The sequence below is a fragment of the Amphiura filiformis genome, chromosome 12 (assembly GCF_039555335.1).
Source record: "Amphiura filiformis chromosome 12, Afil_fr2py, whole genome shotgun sequence".
NCBI classification, from domain to species: Eukaryota; Metazoa; Echinodermata; class Ophiuroidea; order Amphilepidida; family Amphiuridae; genus Amphiura; species Amphiura filiformis.
Genome location: NC_092639.1, coordinates 59,424,858 through 59,446,387, shown reverse-complemented (window position 1 = coordinate 59,446,387; position 21,530 = coordinate 59,424,858). Strand labels below are relative to the sequence as shown.

Genomic DNA, 21,530 nt, shown 5'->3' with positions numbered 1-21,530 from the left:
TTTGTTTGTTGACCTGACCAGCCAGTGAACCAGAACACGACTCCAAACAATGACAAAGCGGTATACCACTACCACAAAACCACTCTCGCCTGTATGCCCTAGCTGTATAAATTGTTCGACACCACTGCACACTGGTATAGCTTCCGGATTCTGCCTTGTCGCAATCTGTATAAATGGCGTCATGTTTTGAATATTATTCATACATGTATCTTCTTTGAAAATATATTGTTATCGCAATTTCATATAGTTTTGATATTTGTAATGTTGGTAGTTGTCTGTACGAGTTCAGAGAATCAAACCGGAGGTGAGTTAAAAATTAAACAGCTGATAGGAACTTCCATCCAAGTTCAACAACATGCATGTACATGTAGGCCTACATCATACATGTATTTTCGTAGGCTATCATGTTTTATTTTTAGTGAACATTGTGCATACATTAGTAATAAAATTATAAAAGATATATAATATTTATTTAAATGTAGGCCTATATATTTGCTGAATTTTTTGGTATCGATTTATTGTCTCACATGAAGGTCTTTGTTGTGCTTTGTTTTCTTTATCCTTCAGTCTTCGTGACATATTTATAGTACGGCTATTGTGATGATCGTGATACACATAATATGTATAAACCCCACGTTTGTATTAGTAGCAGTAACGTAGTATGCTGGATAGCTGGTACATGCTCCTATTTAAATAATTAATGTCTTTGATGATGATGTTAGATGATAATGATGATATTTAATATTGATTGATGTTTCCTGTTTGATCTTTGTTTATATTAGCTTTACTCTGCATCTGTAGCTATTTCAAACTATTCTGTTTTTGAAATTGAATCCCTATGGGAAGTAGATGAACAATTTGCCGCAACTTCAGGGCAACTTTATTAATATTTTTGAGCTGGTACCCGGGGCCTGGTAGGCCTGCAACTGAAGATGTATACTTTTTGCCAAATATTGGGGCATATAGGGCCTACTATTGATACCATGTTCCAGTTGCACAACTTCAGTTGGGGTTTCCCAAATTGCAAATTTTCGGATGATCTGGGAATTCCCATCATTTTACTAATTAATGTCGGGGTTACCCCATTGTACAATGTAGTGTATTATGGCAATTGAAAAACAAATTTATTTAATTTAATTTATTTGTTTATTTATTTACTTATTTTTATTTTATTTATGGCCATGCGTTTTGAGTTGGGCCAGTAAATAGGTGGAGATGTTACATGCGCGCGACATTTTAGGGTTCATCTTTTTAATTTTCTCAGTTAATATGCAGCCTATGTAGTTAAATTTGGTGTCAAATTAAAGCTTGTGATGAGACCAATACAGTAAACCTTAAAAAAGTTGTAAAAGTTATTAACATTTGAATAATTTGCATCTAATTAGCATAATGTGCGGGGTGGAGGATGATCAGGAGGAGGATGATCAGGAGGAGCAAATTTAATAAAAGTGACCCCAGGGGTCATATGATGCAAGAGGTCCATTTCTTTTTTCACATTTTTACAATTCACTTTAAACTGCATACTATAACACCATACAATCATATTCCAGGTAATTTAATTTGCTTTGAGAAGCAATTTTGCATATTATATTTTCCGTTCGGGTTACACATTGAAGTCAATGGGAAAATATGCCTTGAAAGCGGCTGGCGCAAAATCATTTTAATTTTATTGAACCCTATGATGTTATATATGTATTTAAAGCTCTGACTGAGAGGAATTCAAATATGGAACTTTTAAAGATGTGGGGTGAAGCTAAATTTTTTTTTTAATTTGTCAAATTTTACATTTTTTCCCTAAAATATTTGGTATTTTCAGTTTCATAACTCCTTAGTGTTACACCCTATGTCATTTTAAAGTGCATTTTTGGATTCCTTGGTTCATTTGCAGCAAGAAAATGTATACTTTTATATATGTTAGGTATAATATGTGAAAGATATTCATATCTAAACGAAAAAACATGCAATTTTCATCTCGCGAATACATGTAACGCATTACCGGCCCAACTCAAAACGCATGGCCTTATTTATTTTATTTATTTATTTACTTATTTTTATTTTATTTATTTATTTATTTATTTATTTATTTATTTATTTATTTATTTATTTATTTATTTATTTATTTATTTATTTATTTATTTATTTATTTATTTATTTATTTATTTATTTATTTATTTATTGGCTAGAAGAAATTAAAATTAACAAATCGTTTTATTCTGAGGGAAACCTTTGTAGCTAGTGTTTGAATGTTTTACTACATTAGAACTTATAGACATTCAAGCCTCGGTTTCAAGTGCAGCATGTCCTTTTTTAAATTCACTTCATTTTGGAAAGCTTACTATTCAACAGATTTCATTAACATTTTGGATTTTGGATACCTGTTGCCAAATATTATGTTCACATGTAAAATGGGAACAAGTTTTCTTTTATTACTTCAACGAATAGGTAAAATAGGCCTACTTCTATAACGGGTATTTTCAATGTCAAGCTATAGCATATTTTGTATTTTAACTATGAACATTATTTCACTGAAACCAGGGGCGTAACTAGGGGGAGCATGCAGGGGGGGGGGGCCAAAAACGGACAATTTTCAGAGATAAAATGGGGATGGCAAAGAATAAATTGTCCTTAAATGACTAAAAATGGGACTTAAGAAATTGACCATTTGGATGTGTCCCCACACTAAAATCCTGATTGACTGAAACCTAGTATAATAAAGCCCCACGTAAACAGTTCGAGGGGCTGTATTCCCCCTGTTCACCACCTCTTTGACGCTTATGCAAGTAAAGATGTCTCGGGGCATGCCTGGAAAAAAATGGGGAACTTGGGAACCATGTTCCCAGGCCGCGAAATGGTGCTATTTAAAGGGAAATTTTGGCTTCTAAACAAAAAAAATACATTCAGAAATAATGGGAACATTTTCAATACTGCATGGAGGGAAATTTTGCAAACTTGGAGGGAAATTTTGATGACGTTCCCAGGAAATATTACATTTTTTTTTCAAGCCCTGACTGATGACACCCTTTTACCATTTATGACCACTAAAACAATAGGCCTAGAGTTGTAAAACACACAGTCATGCTTCCCCGATCTTCACAATGATTTCTGCATGGTATAAATTGTATTTATAGTGGTAGTAAAACATGACACATGCAATGACACATATGAACAGTATATTTATTAGATAAGGATTAACCGTTGTAATTTATTTTAATGAAATGTGATAATCTTTATCATTTTTGAAATTAACATCTATCTTGTTTTTTAATGAAGACACTTATAAAGTTCCGACTATTAAGCCAATTTTTGTTCAATGCAGTTTTAATAGAAAATCCAATTTATAGGCATAGTCTTCTTCGTCAAAGAAAATTGATGTCATTATCTCTTCATAGAATTTGATACTCCACACCACCAAGCCAGTTGAACTGAATTAAACACTAAAATTTGATTAAAATAATGTGATTGGTATTTTTTAAGCAACAGTACAATGTATGTTAAAATAATTAATATAAACCAATTTCTTTGAAAATGTTGCTTACTTGGAGCAATAGAAAACGAAACGGGGTGATATTTATGTTGGAGAAAGGTGAATTGTGACCAAGATTGGAAAAGTAGGCCTTTAATGTAATACTAGGCCTATAACAACTATGCACATGATATTAATTATACAAAAATTAATCAGAAAAGTCGAAAAAGCCAAACAAGCACCAGAGAACAAGCACATAGTGACAAATTAAATAATATTTAAATCCATTTTTGGTCCTGTTCCTTTTCTTGTACCCGATATAAATTTTCTTGCACCACGTTTCTAAACATCTTGAGTGTCAGCCAGCCCTGGTATATAGCTACTAACTTCTCCATCCAGGGGGGGGGGGGTCGATTTGACGGGGGTGTGCGGACAGCGCACTGCAAAAAGCGTGTTTAGGAATTAAATTCTCTCAACCTTATCTTGCACCACGTTTTTAAACATGTTTAAATGCTACACATGTTTAGAAATTTGATCGGCATGTGTTTAGGAATTTAACACATGATGTCTTGGAATTTGACATTGGTTTTTAGGAATTAAACACTTTCTTGCACCACGTTTCTAAACATAATTTGATTCCTATATATAACACTAATGTCAAATTTCCTAAACACAGCCCATCAAATTCCTAAACATGTGTAGCATTTAAACATGTTTAAAAACGTGCTACAAGACAGTGTTTAGAAACGTGTTTAATTCCTAAACACGCTTTTTGCAGTGTTTGTTTTATGACACCGAACATTTGCTATATACATAATACATGTAAAACATTCGGTGAAATAGGCTGTGTCGTTTGATTGACCAATAAAGTGGCATATGATGATATGAGTTATTCATGAAATTTATGAGGTGTAACAATAATTAATATACGATAACGTTATTATCTTACAGATGAATGATATATACCACCGACAACAAGGATACGCACTCGTAATCTATTTATGAATCAGTGCCGCATTCTGACAGCAAAGACAACAGCAATTATTGCATAAGCTAGCAATATGGAGAACGGTGACCAAGAAACCCCGCAAGAAACAACCGCTGCAGAACAAGTCATCATCTCAGAAAACGAACAAAAAGACAATAACGTTTATGAACAGCAGATATCAGTCCCTTCCGAAACACAAGACTCACCACCAAATGAACCTGAGAAAGGTACATCTGAATCTGTAAATAATGACGAGCCTTCAGTAAGACCCAAAGAACCTAGAGAGTCCATGAATGGTGAGAAGAAAAGGAAGGAAGAGATCGAGGAAGCTGAGGATCGTGATGATGGCACTGCAGTGCTTCAAGGCAACGAAGTAGATTATAGAGAGTATAAGCATGATACACCAGAAGAGATCCGCAAACAACAACTGAGAGAATTGGTGAGATTGGGAGAGGGCTCAAGTTCAAGTTCAAGTTTATTTGTTTTCATCTCAATTCACAAAAGTTATACAATTGGAAATGCAAGATAAGAAATACTTAATGATAATTACTTATAGAAATACAATATAAGAACATGAGAAGTGAACATGTGAAGAGATGTGGATGCCGCAAAGACGCAGAGCGTGAAGCTTGTGGCACCCAATCTGAACAAGATGGAAATTTAACTTACGCTACAATATTAATATGTACTACAATGATGAAATCATGTGGCCGAAATAAGAATAAATGAAATTTAATTGAACGGAATCATTAAATCAGATAATCAAAAATACAATAATAAAAAAATATATAATAAATCACATATTTTGACACAAAGCTGAATGAAAGGAGAAGCGTATGATTCCTTCACATAAGGATAATTTGGACAAGATCGGAATCAAATATATTGTGCCAAATAAATTAATGGAGTATGGACAGACTGAACAATACAAGACAGGACAGGACGGGACAGACCCAAGAGAGATGGAAAGTTTGAAAATACCCTTAATCAGTTGTGGTATAAGATTCGATTAAATAATCTTTAAGTCTATGTTTGAAAATAGCCAATGTTGGAGACTGTTTCAATGATTGGTCGAGGGAGTTCCAGAGCAGGGCACCCTGAATCTGAAGGATATTTTCAGCCAGCCTGGTATTGGTAAGGCTTACATGAAGGTCATTCGAAAAACGGGTGTCATGGGTGTGGATGTCTTTGTTGGTTATAAAATAGTCTGGGTCAGTAGTATGAGATGGTAGTTGGTCATGTAGGTACTTGAACATAAATTGGGCAGTTTGGAAAAAGTAGAGGTCTTGGATTTTAAGCGTCCTGATGAGAGACTTGAATAAGGGGTCGGTAACTAAATCATGTTATGAAGACCAAGGCAAATATAACATAAATATATCATAAATATAAATTAATCACGACAGAGCATATAATTCCAAAAGCTAACTGGCATAAAATATAATTAACACATGCAATGAAATCAAAAGTTATATCATGACATAAAAATCAAGGCTAGTATAAACATAAATATATCATGAATATGAATTATCCAAGACAGAGCAAATAATTTCAAAAACTGACTGGCAAATTATATAATTAACACAAGCAATGGAATCAAATAGTTATACAGTGCGGAGAGAAATCAGGGTTGCAGTTAAATATGAAAGGAGAGCAATAAAACCAAGAGGCCTAATGCATGAGAAATCAAATAAGAAGCAACACTGGTAAATCACCACAGCACTGATTATAACTACACCAGGCACAAAAAGAAACTCGTCAGTTATATTCATCCTTGCTGTTCAATAACTTGATAATTTTGGATTATTCTGAAATATACATTTTGTTAATTGGACTTTGCTTTCTCATTTGACACCCTGTTCGTGAAAAACGAACAAGAATTGACCAAGATATGCGCCTCCAAAGCCTCAAACCCCAAAATCAAAAGTTGCATTTTCAACGATTTTCAATGGGAACGCATCGTTGTATTGCACACAAGCACCACGGGCCAATCAATAAAGCACACAGTGTAACAGGCACAATTGAATCGTTAAAATTGCAACTTTTCATTTTGGGGTTTGAGAGTTTGAGGCGCATATCTTGGTCAATTCTTGCTCAATGTTCACGAACAGGGTGTCAAATGAGAAAGAAAAGTCCAATTAACAAAATGTATATTTCAGAATAATCCAAAATTATCAAGTTATTGAACAGCAAGGATGAATATAACTGACGAGTTTTTTGTGCCTGGTGTATATCATGTCATGATATCATGTCATGACCCCCAGGGCTGGGGGTCAAGGATGTTAAGATCGTGATGAGGATGGTTAAATATTCGATCCTGTGCTGGAAGAGTTAGATTTGAAAATCAGGAAATGAAGAGATAGAAAGGCAGCACTTGGCACGCGCAGGTTTTCAAAAGTGAGGACGGGGCGGGGGGGGGGGGGGGGCACAGATCTCGATTTCCCCGGCTGTTTGATTCGCTCGCTGTAATATAGCTTCATCATTTTCTCACAGACTCTTATGCATTTCACCTGATTGACTGACAAAAGTGTGTGGAAGGGCATACTCCACTGGATAAATAAAGAGCAGAGAAGACAGAAGAAATGGACTAGAGTACATTAATAGACAAGAGGGCATAGAGAAGAAACATTATAAGAATATTCTTTTTTTTTTTTTTTTTTTTTGTCCTCATGCAGGCTCCTGAACACACTGCCAATATACGTGGAATTCACCACCATCATGAATATAAGAAAGTGCAACCCGAATCTTTTCTTTGGCTCTCCATGTTTACGGTCATATTTTTCTCCAGAATATTCGGCGCTATTGCACTTTACAAATCCGTAAAGGTGAGACACACGGTTTGAATCTTTTTATAAGAAATACTTAACCATCTATCTGTCCTTAATCATATTAATAGATAAAGATCGAAAGCGCAGGCCCCTAAAATCATAAAAAATTAATAAGTATAACATTTTGAAAATAAGAATGGAAATGTATCGCTTTGTTTTTAATTTTGTTCTGATTTGAAATTCAGGTACAGTAGTATTGCATAATTATGTATGATTCATAAAAACGAAGATTCTTCTTAGAAAACAAAAGTTTACAAAACCAAAACGTACTAGTTTGACAAATTTCATGGCGAAAAGCATCTCCAAAATATCAACTGATGATTCTTTCTTTCGAAACCACAGAGTGAGTGAGGTTTCTTCAATGAAAATCCTCATGAATTCATCATATACATAACATATCATATGCATGCTTTAGTTACCACAGTAAAATGGAAATTAAACTTACAAAGATGTTGACTGACTAAAACGAGAGTATAGCTCATGAAATGTTCGTTTCATTTTTACATTTTCATAGGTCCGTCTCTTATTCTTAGAAGGTAAACTCGAGGAATCAGAGGAGGCATCCAAAGCCGCCAAGAAGTGGAATATCGTGGGCATGATTTTCTGTCTATGCTGGGTCATTTTTGTTCTTGTAATATTAAAAGGCGTAGGCTTATTTGACATGAAAGAGGGGTGAGAGTAATATTAAAATCTCTCAAAATTTCCAGAGAAAATAACTGAGCCTATACGCAATATGCTGTTTGCAATTATCTGTAGATTATGTGAAAAATCCAAAAAAAATATTATGTGAGACTGCAATGTTATACCTATGTTATACTGTGCATGTTGAATATCGAGGTAATTACGGCTAAAAAGATCGACAGCCTAGATGTCTTAAGATCCACTGGACCAATATTTATAGTTTAATTCAGCTATTGTACCACCATGAAACTCACATCCATGAAGACAGCCAATGCTCCTATCGTCACTATCATGATCGTATCCTGAGATGTTGACGGAGGAGTGTAGAAGCAGAGTTCCTCGAAATGTCTTTAGTTGCAAAACTTTGTCATGATGTGATAGTGAGCTTTACATACAGTGGTGGTGAATTATATTTAATATAGCTGTTTGTACTTATTATTATATATATGGGCATATATATTTATACGGATTATGCACGCTTGTCTTTGTTGTAGAACTTCAAATGATAAAAATATAATGATTTGTCATTTATTAAATCTTTGATGAATGATCACGTGGTTTAGGCCTATAATTCAGATGTTTGGATGAAAACACATTAAATACAACCAAATTGTTTGGAAGATTATTGGTATTCGTTAATTCTCCTGCCAAGTAAGTCCAGTGTTTCAGCGGTCCCAATCGGTAATGCACTCGACTCTGAGTGAGACGGGATGAGTTAGAGCCCCGCATGTGTCTATTTCTCGTGAAAAAGTCTATTTCTATAGAAAATTTGAGCTAGCTTGAAAAGACCCCTGGGCACTTACCTGTATATATAAGAAACACGGGATAAGTTTTTATGCTGCATTGACGCCAATCGCGCTCCGGGGACAGTGGGACACATTAAATGCAACCAAATTGTTTGGAAGATTATTGGTATTCGTTAATTCTCCTGCCAAGTAAGTGATATACGTGACATAAGTCCAGTGTTTAACAGCGGTCCCCATCGGTAATGCACTCGACTGTGAGTGAAACGGGATGAATTAGAGCCCCGCAGTGTCTATTCTCGTGAAAAAGTCTATTTCTACAGAAAATTTGAGCTAGCTTGAAAAGACCCCTGGGCACTTACCCGTATAAGAAACACGGGATAAGTTTTTATGCTGCATTGACGCTAATCGCGCGCCGGGGACAGTGGGACATATTATGTGTAGCTTGACTAGGGTTCTGCGCCAGCTGAATGATGCTAAGATGGTTTATAAGGTGTGTCCTGGGCCATATAATGGTCAGCGACCTTCTGTAATGTAATAGCACGAATTAAATCTATGGATTTAAAAAATAATAAAACAGACAGGCAATTTTTTCTCAATCTTATTTTTTTTCAACCAGATTCAAGCTACTCGGGCTATTTGCGCCATCTACAGCCGACTTTTTGATTTTTACTGCTCCATAATTTACAACATGCTCACAGGTGATTAGGAATCAATCTTAATACTAGACTGAAATGTGGATTGACTCTTAATTTAGATCTTGTTAGATGATTTCAGCGTCTATCAACATGATCAAATTAATGTTGTGTACCTGCTGAAATGTCCAGTATTGTACATGTTGTATGCGTTGAAATTGAATGAAGTGGCGGCGACACGGGGGCATTTCATAACAGTAGTTATAAACCTTTATCCTTACCCTAACCCTAAACTGTAGCATAAATTGAACATAGCTGTCCATGCCCTTTTCTAACCCTTAACCATGACTCTAATCCTAACACTAACGTTAACGCTAAGTTAACCTTAACCTTATTTCGAACCATAATCCTAACCTAAAATACCATAAACCATAACTTGAAGCCCTTTCGGACTAAGCCCCCGGAAAAATCCTGGTGCCGACACTGGTTGAACGGTAATTAAAGTTGATTTGAATGTATATTATTAGGTGGAAGATCAATTACATAAGCCTAAACCTTGCCTATAGTTCACCCTATACGATGCTCCTTCAATTTGATGAAATATTTTTCCTCTTGTATATCAGTATATTCATCGATATAATTATAATCTCATGCAATTTTATACTTTGGACCAAGTACAATGAATGTATTTTGTAAAATGCAAATATTTATGTAATAAAAATAGAAACGTAATATTTACTCTATTATATTTGATTTTCATTTCATTAATTTTTTGGCCTCGCAACAATGTGTGGTGAGGGGCTTATATGTTATGACGCAGAATTTGCATATTCATGATGAATAATAATGAGTTAATTTGCCAGAAATTACATTAATCCAGGATAGGCAGTTTTGTGTCAAGTTATTTGCATAAGCCTTTTTAAATATTAATGAGCTTATTGAATATTTTGCCTATAAATTCCATGAATACAATTTTAACCAACGTTTTGAGTGTTAGTAGGCTATGTATAGAGGCGTATTATACCTCACCCACTCCTATTCACTAGGTCGGACATCCGGGAACAGTGTCCCCTTTGCACAAGCGCGCGCATAGTCTCCTCCGCAGCCAGTTTGGTTACGCTCCCTCCACACAAACAGTCTGCCAATGGCCACTTATAACGCCGTTTCTGATTGGCTACACGTATGTAGCTGCAGAGCTGTACATACGGGAACTTGATTGACCTCAGTCAGGTTGCGAGATGGCGGGTCAAAATTGCTCATGAATAATGAAGTAGCCGTCTAGCCGATCGACCAATTGAAAGCTTTACGTCAAGCTGGATGACGTCGTCAGAAAACCGCTAGCCAATCAAAAAGACCTCGTTCGTTATCATTGGCAGACTGTTTTTGTGGAGGGTGCGGAACCAAACTGGCTGCCGTGGAGACTAGCGCGCGCAGAGCAACCAGCTCGAGAAAGGGGAACTGCACATGCGCACACTGGTTTTTACAAGGCTATTTCCCCTTTGTGACGTCAGCCCGACCAAGAGAATGTGACGTGCCTGCTGGGCGTGCCTGCGCCTGTCGATAGATACCCTTTTAAGAAACTAATATCATAATCAATGACCCCCTTTTTTTAGGGACTTTGCTATCCAGTGCTCGCCTTAATTTATGATTTTTTTTCTTTAAATGATGACTTAATGAACGAAAGAAACCCGTTTCTGAAAGAAAATTGCAGCCGAACACGAAACTTTCTTTTTTATATATAGAGTTGATCCTTCAGTCACATCCCGCGAAAACAAGATTTGAAGTCATTGAACGTTTTATAACCTTTAAAAACAAATATTTTCAAAGTTTTTTGCCTCCACCGCGAGGCATACTGTTTTGCAATGTCCGAGCTTCCGCGCCGTCTGTCCGTCCGTCCGGATGATGTATCTCGGGCATGGATGGGCGGATTGACTTCAGATTTTTAGGAAGGTGGGTCATGGTCAAAAACTCTGGCTACTTTTTTTTTTTTTGGGTGAGATTCAAGGTCATATACTGAGGTCAAAGGTCAAATTAGCAAAAACTGTCGTATGGGCATGAAACAAATTCTTTAAAGGTCATTCTTGGGTCATCCAGGGGTCATCTGATGTCAAATTCAGTCTGCCCTAGAGGCTTGAAACTTTGTATCAACCTTTGTGTGCCAAAAAAGGTCTCCAATTGAAAATAAAGAAGACGTATACCAGCACAAGACACTCAGGCCTAAACATGCTAAATGACAATCCAACTGATTGTAAGACTATAGGTTCCAGTGACCAGGCTTAATGACATTGTACAGCATAGCAGTGCAAGCTCTACCCAGCTGACTCTAGCTCAAGGGTCTGCTGGGTAATTACCAGATACACATAGAATGATCGCCAAAATAATTGATTTCTGCACTGATATTGCAAGGTATCACTCAGGCGGGGAAATGGTTACGGAAGAAGGTAATAAGGATTAGTGGGTTTTAGCGGGTTCGCCGTCGGACAAGTTTAGAACTGTCAAGCTTTCGTCAGGAGTAGCTCTGACTTCTTCAGGACAAAGTACCTAAGAATGAGACATGTAGACCGCCCTTGTCTACTGATGACTCTGACAAGAGTCGTTCACTGAAGACTGCCCCTTGTCAACAGAGAACAAGCATATCTCGCCTATATGCTAATATAAAGGTTTTGGTGGCTCTGAAAAGAGCCGTTCACTGAAGACTGTCCCTTGTCTACAGAGAACTAGCAGATCTCGCCTATATGCTAATATAAAGGTTTTGGTGGCTCTGAAAAGAGCCGTTTGCTGAAGACTGCCCTTGTCTACAGAAACAAGCAGATCTCGCCTATCTGCTGATTTAGTAAGTTTTGGTGGCTCTGAAAAGAGCCGTTTGCTGAAGACTGCCCCTTGTCTACAGAAACAAGCCGATCTCGCCTATCTTGGGGATGAGGTTGACCCGTGAAGCGTTGGAAATCAGAGTTAATGAAACTTCTACTATCAATAGAAATGACGTTCGTACGTGATATTTCTTTCTCCTGACTCTCCAAGACTCCTTGTCATCTAAGGCTGCAGTTTCTTCCACTGACACATCCATGAATCATTCTCCCAACCCATTTTCCTGATACCTCGCAGAAACCAAAGCCATTTGGCGATCATTGTTAAGGCACTTAGACATTTTGTGGACTAATTGCCGTCTTTCCGCCATGGTAAGCACTGGCATACGCGGGTGAAGTCACCAATGGTGAATGGCATTTCGTGATCCGAAGCCTCACCCCCCGGGGCCCCACTTTTCTCCAAAAAGTTGAGATTTTTATACCACTGAAAACCTCTAGCTACATGTTTTTGTGCAAAATATTTCTTGTAGATTAATTCGTTTAGATTAATTACGTTTTGGTAAACCAGAAGGAAATTATTATAATTCTGGCCTATGGATCAGTGTAGAACACATAAATATATGCATAACTCGCAAACGCAAAATCGGAATCACCTGACATTTTGGGAATAAGCTTTTTTCGTTGATATCTACTGAAAAATGCCATAAAAAGAGGATGCTAGGATCACGAAATACTCCTTTAATGCAAAGAACAATGAAAAGTTCTGGTATAAATAACCTTTGTAGAAACTTTTTGGATCTTGCCAATGGGCCGATTTATATTGAAATAGCTCGAGGTCATTTGAAATAGGTTTATATAAAATAACATAATATAGGCATACACATGATACATACCGGTATTGCTTTCGAAACGGAAACGTAACGGGACATACTTAAATAAAATAATTGTAAAAACATTTATAGCTATACGTATTGGGGAATTCCACATATATACTGAATGTTGGTCGAAAGCAAAAATTACTGTTCCAAGAAAGAAAAGTAGATTGCCCTTTGTAGGGGAGAAATCAGATCACCGTACCATGCACCACTTCACAAAACGCTGCTAAAACAAGTTTGTGATGAATGAAGAATTGAGTATGCTATACAGGTTGCGATGGTTCGCCTAGGTTTGCGAGCGCCTAACACTGGTAGAATGTCAACAATAATAATTTGCTTATGTTCGTTCTTGATGACAGTAAAGGGTCAGTCTGTGAAAACCCCGATTGGAACAGTGCATGGTTTCGTTGGAGAGAATGTTACTTTGGTATGTGATCTTCAAGACATCAACAGTACCGATGTCATTTTTTGGTTCGCTCACTATTGTCCTCCTCGGCGGGATATTTATGTAAGCTATGACGAAATTGTTTATTCTGATGTACCAGATGAATTTAAGAATCGCCTCGACGTTACCTGTGAGCGAAGTCTGAATGTAAGCAGGTGTATCCTTATGATATCATCTTTGAAGATGACAGATTCACGCAAGTACAGTTGTGGGTATTCACGCGAACCGGTATTGGAATCAGGTTATCTAAATGTTTCCTCGTCTACAGTACCACGACCAACTTTACCCCCACTGCAGATTGCCACCAATATGATACATAAATCCGCCTCAATTCCTACCCAAGTCATTTCATTCGGACAAACATCTGAAATCGGGACTCCTGAGTCTGGTCCATCTACAGCTGAGTCAAAGCGATCTCGGACAATTATAATCGCACTTGTTGTACTTGCATCTGGTCTGTTTGTTGCTGTTGTGATTATTGTAGTATTGGTTTGTAAAATAAGAAACATCCAAGATGCCATTCTTGATAAACCTGGCAATACCGTCAATGTTGTTGAACGAGGAATTCAAAACACGGAGCTGAATATGATGACTATAACTGAAATGCAAGAATACGAAACATTGGAAACAAAGACTGATGAACGTAATCAACATGATGAAGAACAGTATGAATACGCTTATGTAGACATGAATGAAGAGGTACATGCAATAACGCACACAAATTTATTTCACAATGATACGCAAGAGTCGTCGTCAAGCTCTTCTGGAAATAAAGACAATGTTGTACGAGGAGCTCAAAACACGGAGTTGAATTTGACTGTGACTAAAACACATGAACTCGAAACATTGCAAATAAACAATGATGAACATGATTACGCTTATGCAGACGTGAATGAAGACCATGATAAGGAAGAAACACCGCTCTCTCCTGTTCGTTCTGCGGTTTCCTATACAAATTTGGGACGTCCCATAAAAGCACAAAACTTTAACTCGTAGAGGCTGTCAACATGGCCACGTATCAGAAATTGGTTGGATTAAGCAGAAGTGCTGTTACAGCAATGTTACAATGTTACAAACACTTATGTAATTCTCCCATTATTCAATATCAATTCCCCTTGTTTTATTTTTCATTTTATCATTCTTTGGTACCCAACCAAATGGTAGGCAGCTTGTGGTGCTGTTAGGGGAGGGATGCCCAAGACACATTGATTGCTCTTTCAAACTCTTATACTTCCATCACGCTTTTTTATTTAAGGGTAAACATGGTTTACATTAAGCATGTTTAAACATGGCAAAGTATGTAAAACTTGGTCTCCCAACTAAAATGCCGTATATAGTTAGTTTACAAATGATCTTAAACTGATCATATACGGCAGTTTAAAATATCTTAAAAATAGCGCCCTCTGTTGATACCTAGAGCCGTTCTCGTACCATATCTGAACTATGGGGTTCAGCTGTAAGTTGTCAATGTTACATTAATTAGGCTACTCTTGTTTTCTTGCCCTGCGGGGCCCTTATATTGGGGTCTCACTTGTAATGTTTAGTCATCATATTTTTTTCGTACAGTATATAGAATTATGTTTATTCATTGATATGGTAACACTTGGTTAATACTACTGAATTTGATATGAATAAATATTATTTATATATACATATAAATTTAATTTTATGTGTAGACTTTTTATTACATGCCTATGACATTTTTGTGGTGGGGTGTGCGGGTGTGAGTGTGGGGTGAGAAATCAAGTGTATTTTCTTTTTTCCCTTCAGGTTTGGTGTAATGTATTTTTTTCATTTCTGTGTTTATATATTTAGGTCCTTCTAAAGTTTAAGTGTTTCAGGGGGCACAACATTTTCCAGCTTTTGCTTCTAGTTGTGTCTCCTCCATCGTTTTTTATAATGTTTGTTATTTGTATGTTTTAATGTTGATAGAAATAAATGTGATTGATTGATATGGGAGTCACTGGAGCCCAGTTAAAAACTTCTACGCTACTCAAATTTGGTACACTCACCGGAGCGCTTTCACCGGGTCAACCGGCGTCTTCAGCGGATGTTATTGCTCTGAAGATTTGTTGCTGCTAGTGATGTTATTGTGACACCTCCGATGACGTCACAGGTGACGAAGATGTTGTGGCGCCCATTGGTTCAGGAGGGGGGCGGGGTCAGGAGGCTGTCCCAAACATTCACTAACCCTCCCTTTGCCACGGTTCAATCTGGGTATTTTTAGTTCTCATATGGATTGCTTCCAACCCAACGTTTTAACTAAGTTATATTTTGGGTTTTGGTTTAGGTAAAAACATTTTAATAACATTAAAATGTCGGGTTATATAAAGGTCATGAAATCGTTTTAAAACGTTTTGTATGAAAACACACTACAACAATATTTTATAATGTTTTCGAAATGTCATTGTAAACTCTTTTTTGCAAACATTTTTGGCCAAATATTTTGTCTACACTTAAATAACACTATCTTAAAATATTTGCACCCAGCAAACACAGAAATGTTCTTAAAATGTTTTTTACAAAACGTTTTTATAACATTTAAATGTCGGGTTATATAAAGGTCGTGAAAACATTTTAAAAACGTTATTGTAAATATTTAGGGCAAACGATTCTTGCAAAATATTTTTTCAACTCCAAAATAACATCCTGTTTAGAATGATTTGTACCAAGTGTTCAAAAATGTTTTTGGAATGTTATTAAAACGTTTTTATACCCTTTATATAAGCCGACATTTAAATGTTTTCTGTAAAACATTTGTGTTTGCTGTGCAGTAAATTACCAACAAATGTTTTTTAATGTTATGAAAACGTTTTATACCATTAATGTACCCTTTATATAACCTGACATTTAAACGTTTTCTGACAACCTATTATAACCTTTTGCGAATGATGTCGAAAACGTTTTGTGTTTGCTGGGAAGACACTACGAGGGAAGTCCTTTGACACCCTCGCTAACACGTTACATTTTCCCAGTAAATTTGGTGTCCTTTGCTCCTGTCGATATGTTCAATAATCGATGACTTGGAACTGGCCGCTTTTGATTTATGTTCTGTTAGCCCCTTTTCAGGGTTATACGTCCAGATTCACCAATGTACAGGGAGTCTCAGTCTTTGCCAGGGATGCTGCACATAACACCAGATTGCTTTTCTTGTTCAGTTTTGTCCTTTGGGGAGTCAAGGGATCTGCGTTGGGTATTTTGAGGTTTGAACGCTGTAATGTCCTAACACCTGCAGAATTAAATCCCCTCCGCAGTCGTTCCGAAAGTCTATCCACATATGGCCGTCTAATACGCTCTCGTCTAATACCTCGTTCATCTCCTTTGGTCTGATTATGTAATTAGTGAACTCTTCCACCTGCACCGATTTAATTACGCAGAATGTGCCATCCACATTACGATACCAAGAACGTGGTGGGTGAGGAGCAGACACTAGAGCAATACGTTCAAAGGTAAAGTATTCGCTGCCAACGAGCTACACGGGCTGATCATCGCACACCCATCTATTTGCTTATTCTTGATGAGGTTCACGTGGATTGTATACGTGACTAAGGTAATGCACAGAGACGAGGGGCCATTACCTTATTCACGTATACAATCCACTGGATAATCCAGTGGATTCTTTGATTCCAACTTGCCAACTGAGCTTCTGTCTACCTCTTCTGCCAAGTCCCTCAACTTGACCCAGAACAAATATCTTCACTAAGGTGTCACCATTTCTTCTTGAGATGTGACCAAAGTACTATAATTTGTTGCGAATCAGAGATCTTCACTGGCACACTGAACATTTGACATGCTCTCCAATTATTGACTTCTGACAAATTCATTTGTATTGTGATCTTTCCATGAAATTCTCAGCATCTTCTGCCAGCACCGCACTTCAAAAGCTTAAATCCTGGATCTGTCTGACTTTCCGACAGCCCATGTTTCATAATCATATACCGCAGCAATTGGACAGACTAGGACATTTATGATACTAATTTTGGTTGTTCTAGAAATTCTTCTATCTTTCCAAATGTTGGTAGGAGTAATAACATATGTTCTTGCCATGACCAGGCGTCTTTTGATTTCTTGACCGCTGCCTCATTCGTCAACAATGAGTGATCCCAGAAAGTTGGATTTATCCTCTCCAACAGCTTTTAACTGTTGATCTGCTTTCTCTACGCAAATCATGACCTTTGTCTTCACGACATTCAGGTATACTCACTCTAGCTTTCTTTACCCGGTTTAATAGGTCTTGAAATTCAGTTGATGTTTTTGCAACGATGTTTGTGTGACCTGTGTCATCAGCGTACCTAATGTTGTTTATTCGTCGACCTCCGATGATACCATTCCGTAGTATCCATCAAGTGCAAATCTCATTTATACTCTGCATAGATGTTAAAAAGATAGGGTGATAAAATACATCCCTGACGTACTCCTTGGCCAATTGTAAACCCGAGTCTGAGTCTCCACACTCAGATTTTTATCAAGTCCGCCACATACGGAGTATTCCATTTCCTTCATGTGATGCGCCATAACTTTCCATGCTGAACACAATCAAAGGCCTTGGAATATTCTATGAAGCAGAAAGATAGAGGTTGCTGGAACTTAATGTTTTTCTCCGTTAGGATCCTCAGGTTGCCGAATTCGTTCAACAGTAAAGCAATACCTGGCTGGTATGGGAGATGAGAGATATTGTACGATTGTTGGCACATTACCTGGTGTCGCCTTTCTTCCAATCTTTTGGCCATTGCTTGGTTCTTCAGATCTTATTACATGATGCAGTCATGTCTACAGTAGAATTCATCTCGACCTTTGCAGGACTTAAACCCCATTAAAAGCTATTAAACCAAGATAACACTCATTGAAGCAGCTCAACTGATTAAATCAGATCTTCTCTGGTTGTGCACAAGTGTCTGTTTTCAATGTGCGACATCGCAATAAAGCTGGTATTATAGCTTCAGTTGGGTAACCGATTATAAAGGAAACGAAAGGAAACAATGGTATGTGTACCTTTGTTCACGAAATGAGACAAAGACCTGCTTTTTGTTAACCAGCATTCTTCAAAATGAGCAACATAATGATTGTTGACTTAACACGGTTTGGAAATAATTTCTTCATATTTTTGGTGTTATCTGTCGTTTACATATCCTTCCTAAAACACAAAAGTGCGACCCTCTCCAAACATCTAAATTAGCTAAAATTTAGGACATGTTACAAAACTATATTTTCTAGAACCTATTTAGAATAGTTTAAATGTAGCTTTTACCGGTTTTTGTGGCATCCTTCAGAAGTGAGCGGTCCGATACCAATATTTTCGGTCAAATCTCCATTCAATTAACACGGGGAGTTGGCTAGCTATGCCTTGCCCTCACTCATATTTTACAAAAGTGCGACCATTTCTGAACATCTAACCTAGCTGTAATTTTAGGTCATGTTAGAGAAATATATTTGCTAGAAGTTTTGGAGAATAAATAAAATATTGGCTGGTTATTTTTCACACAGTGATGTTAACTAGGCAAGTGTCCATTCTTCCAACATACATCATTTGTAGAGGTCACGCGTCAATGGTGAGAGCACTGTGTATTGTGTATAGGAAAACGGACAGTAACTGCAGTATGACACAATCTATGCGTGATGGTAATTCCTTCCACATCACTCTCTTTGAGCAATTCTGCCTGTACATTATCAGTCCCAGGTGATTTGCCATTCCTGAGTTTCTTTATGGCTTCTTCAACCTCACTCATCAAGATCTGCATCAGTATCATAGTTCTTTTGGTCTGTTTCTTCAGGTGGAATACTTTCTACCTGTGAAGCATTATATTCTGACAATACTCCATACCTCCATACAATGTCCATCTTGTTTTAATCTTTTCCTTCATGTTGTCACATTCGCCTTCACAACATTGAGCCAGTGGTTTGCTCATCAGTAGCTTGATGATACTGTACAAGTACCTGTACCATCACACTGTTCCTTTCTACCTCGGCATAGTTCTATATACTTGATGAAATCAGGTTTGTCTTTCCTGATCTTCTTCTGGATTCTCCCACTCAGATCATGGTGTTCTTGGCGATGCTCATCCTTATCAAGTCCATTTTCCTCGACCATCCTTCGTTGGTCAGCCAGGTCGAAAACTTCTTCGGTAAGCCATGGCTTTTTCTTTCTATTACGTTTTGACAGTGTCTCATGTGCTGAATCTGTAAGAGTACTGTATGCTTGATTTCTTCCAAAAGTTCCTCCGGTGTAGACTCTCTAGGATCATCTTCCAATAATTTTGGAATTGGTTTCTCACTTGGTCCCATTTTTCTTCTTCTATAGAGAGCTAGGTCAAAAATGTTGTGACCCATATTAGTTCCACCCCGGCCGACCCCTTCCTCCTCACTCCACTCATCATTAGCCTACTTTTAAATCTACAGTTTTGTAAATGGTTTTTGCTTGCAAATTTTGAATTCTTCATTTTTTATTTGTTGGTTATTTATTTTCAAATTGTATATATGGGTTAGTTTACCCATTTTAAGTCCATGATTGTGTATGCTTATTATATTTATGTACCCTATATGTGTTTAAATATTTTCCCCCCTCATACCAAAATCCTGGCACGCTACTGGACGTATTTGCAACGCTCCATCAGTTTTGATCCAAATGTCGCCAAATTCATACGGGAGATTGAGGAATATAGGATACCGAGACGGCCAAAAAAGTTCATTCAGTGGTTGAAAACGGTCAAGAATTGCCTCAAAATCAGTAAAAAAAGTGAGCGCTGTCACAGTGTCACTGACACTCTCCTGTGATATCATCTTTTGCCGCCCCCTCTCAATCGCCGATAACAGTTTCTGTGGCTATAACTTATGTGTCGCGTAGGCCTACAATCATAATAGGTGTCCAGTGGCAAGGATTATTTTGGTACCATCAGACTGTGCAAAAAGCCATTTTGAGTTACAAGTATTTTTGTACTTAAAGGAGAATTTCGTGATCATAGCATCCTCTTTTTATGACATTTTTCAGTACAGATATCCATGAAAAAAGCTTTCAGTTGAAGTTACGATTTTGCGTTTGCGAGGTATGCATGGTCACGCGTTAACTGCTCCATAGGCAGGGCCGTCGCTAGAGGGGGTATGGGGTGTGACACACCCCAGGGACACCCCCAATACACAAAATTGACTGTTGCATGTCATCAAAACCATGTGATTGTCGGCAAATGTAGTCGTTATGTGATTGTCGGCAAATTGCAAGTGTCATATAAAAGATTAATGTGTTACGAAATTCTGCTGTTGTTACGTAATAGACCTATTGTTAATGTTATAGTACCGTAAAATGGGGTAACTTTGGGCACTTTTCAGAGTTTTTAAGGCACTGCTTCCAAACAAAACCAATTATATTTCTAATTATCTCTTTTTTATGACATTAGGGTTCCCTTCTACACATTGAAATTGAAAAAAAAAATTAAATAATTTTGCAAGGGTGCCCTATAAAAATAGCATGACCAAAGTTACCCCGCATTTGGGGAAACTTTGGTCAGAATATTCCCATTCCATGAAGAAAAAAATTTTAAAAATTGATCTTCGCTGTATATGGGAAGTTTTTTTTTTTATGACATTTGATCCTTGCAAAATTAATCAAGCACACATCTTTGCTCACAAATATCGATTTTTATTTTTTCTGAGAAAAAAATGCTCATTTTTGGTCAAAAATCCAGATTGTTTCGTAAATTTCGAGGAAATTGGACATGAGCGGCTATTATTTCTTCCAAATATATTTCTTAACAAATTGACACCAAATATGACTAAAAACAATATTGCTGTACGAAAATATGACCATTTAAGAAAATATATTTGACTGACCAAAGTTACCCTGCTGACCGAAGTTACCCCATTTTACGGTAGTTACTAATTAAAAAGAATTTGTCGAAAATTTGTTTGACCGTTACACCCCCCACTCCCCCCCCACACCCCCACTTTAAAAAAAAAATTGGGTCTACAATTCACAAAATATTTCCGTCGGCAAAACATGCTGTCCCCCCCCCCCCCCCAAATCATACGAAATTCAAATTTGACGATATTTTTGCTAAACGAATTAATCAGCAAGAAT

At 37.2% G+C, this 21,530-nt stretch overlaps 1 protein-coding gene across 1 annotated transcript; it reads left to right on the top strand.

The window, feature by feature from the left end:
• The first annotated feature begins 82 nt into the window (after nt 1–82).
• On the top strand, nt 83–10,067 carry LOC140166503 (uncharacterized). The gene is made up of 4 exons (XM_072189983.1): nt 83–304; nt 4,415–4,890; nt 7,124–7,273; nt 7,791–10,067. Exons 2-4 carry the CDS (start codon nt 4,525–4,527, stop codon nt 7,950–7,952), a joined length of 678 nt encoding a protein of 225 aa, XP_072046084.1. The 5' UTR covers nt 83–304; nt 4,415–4,524; the 3' UTR covers nt 7,953–10,067.
• The last annotated feature ends 11,463 nt before the right edge of the window (nt 10,068–21,530 follow it).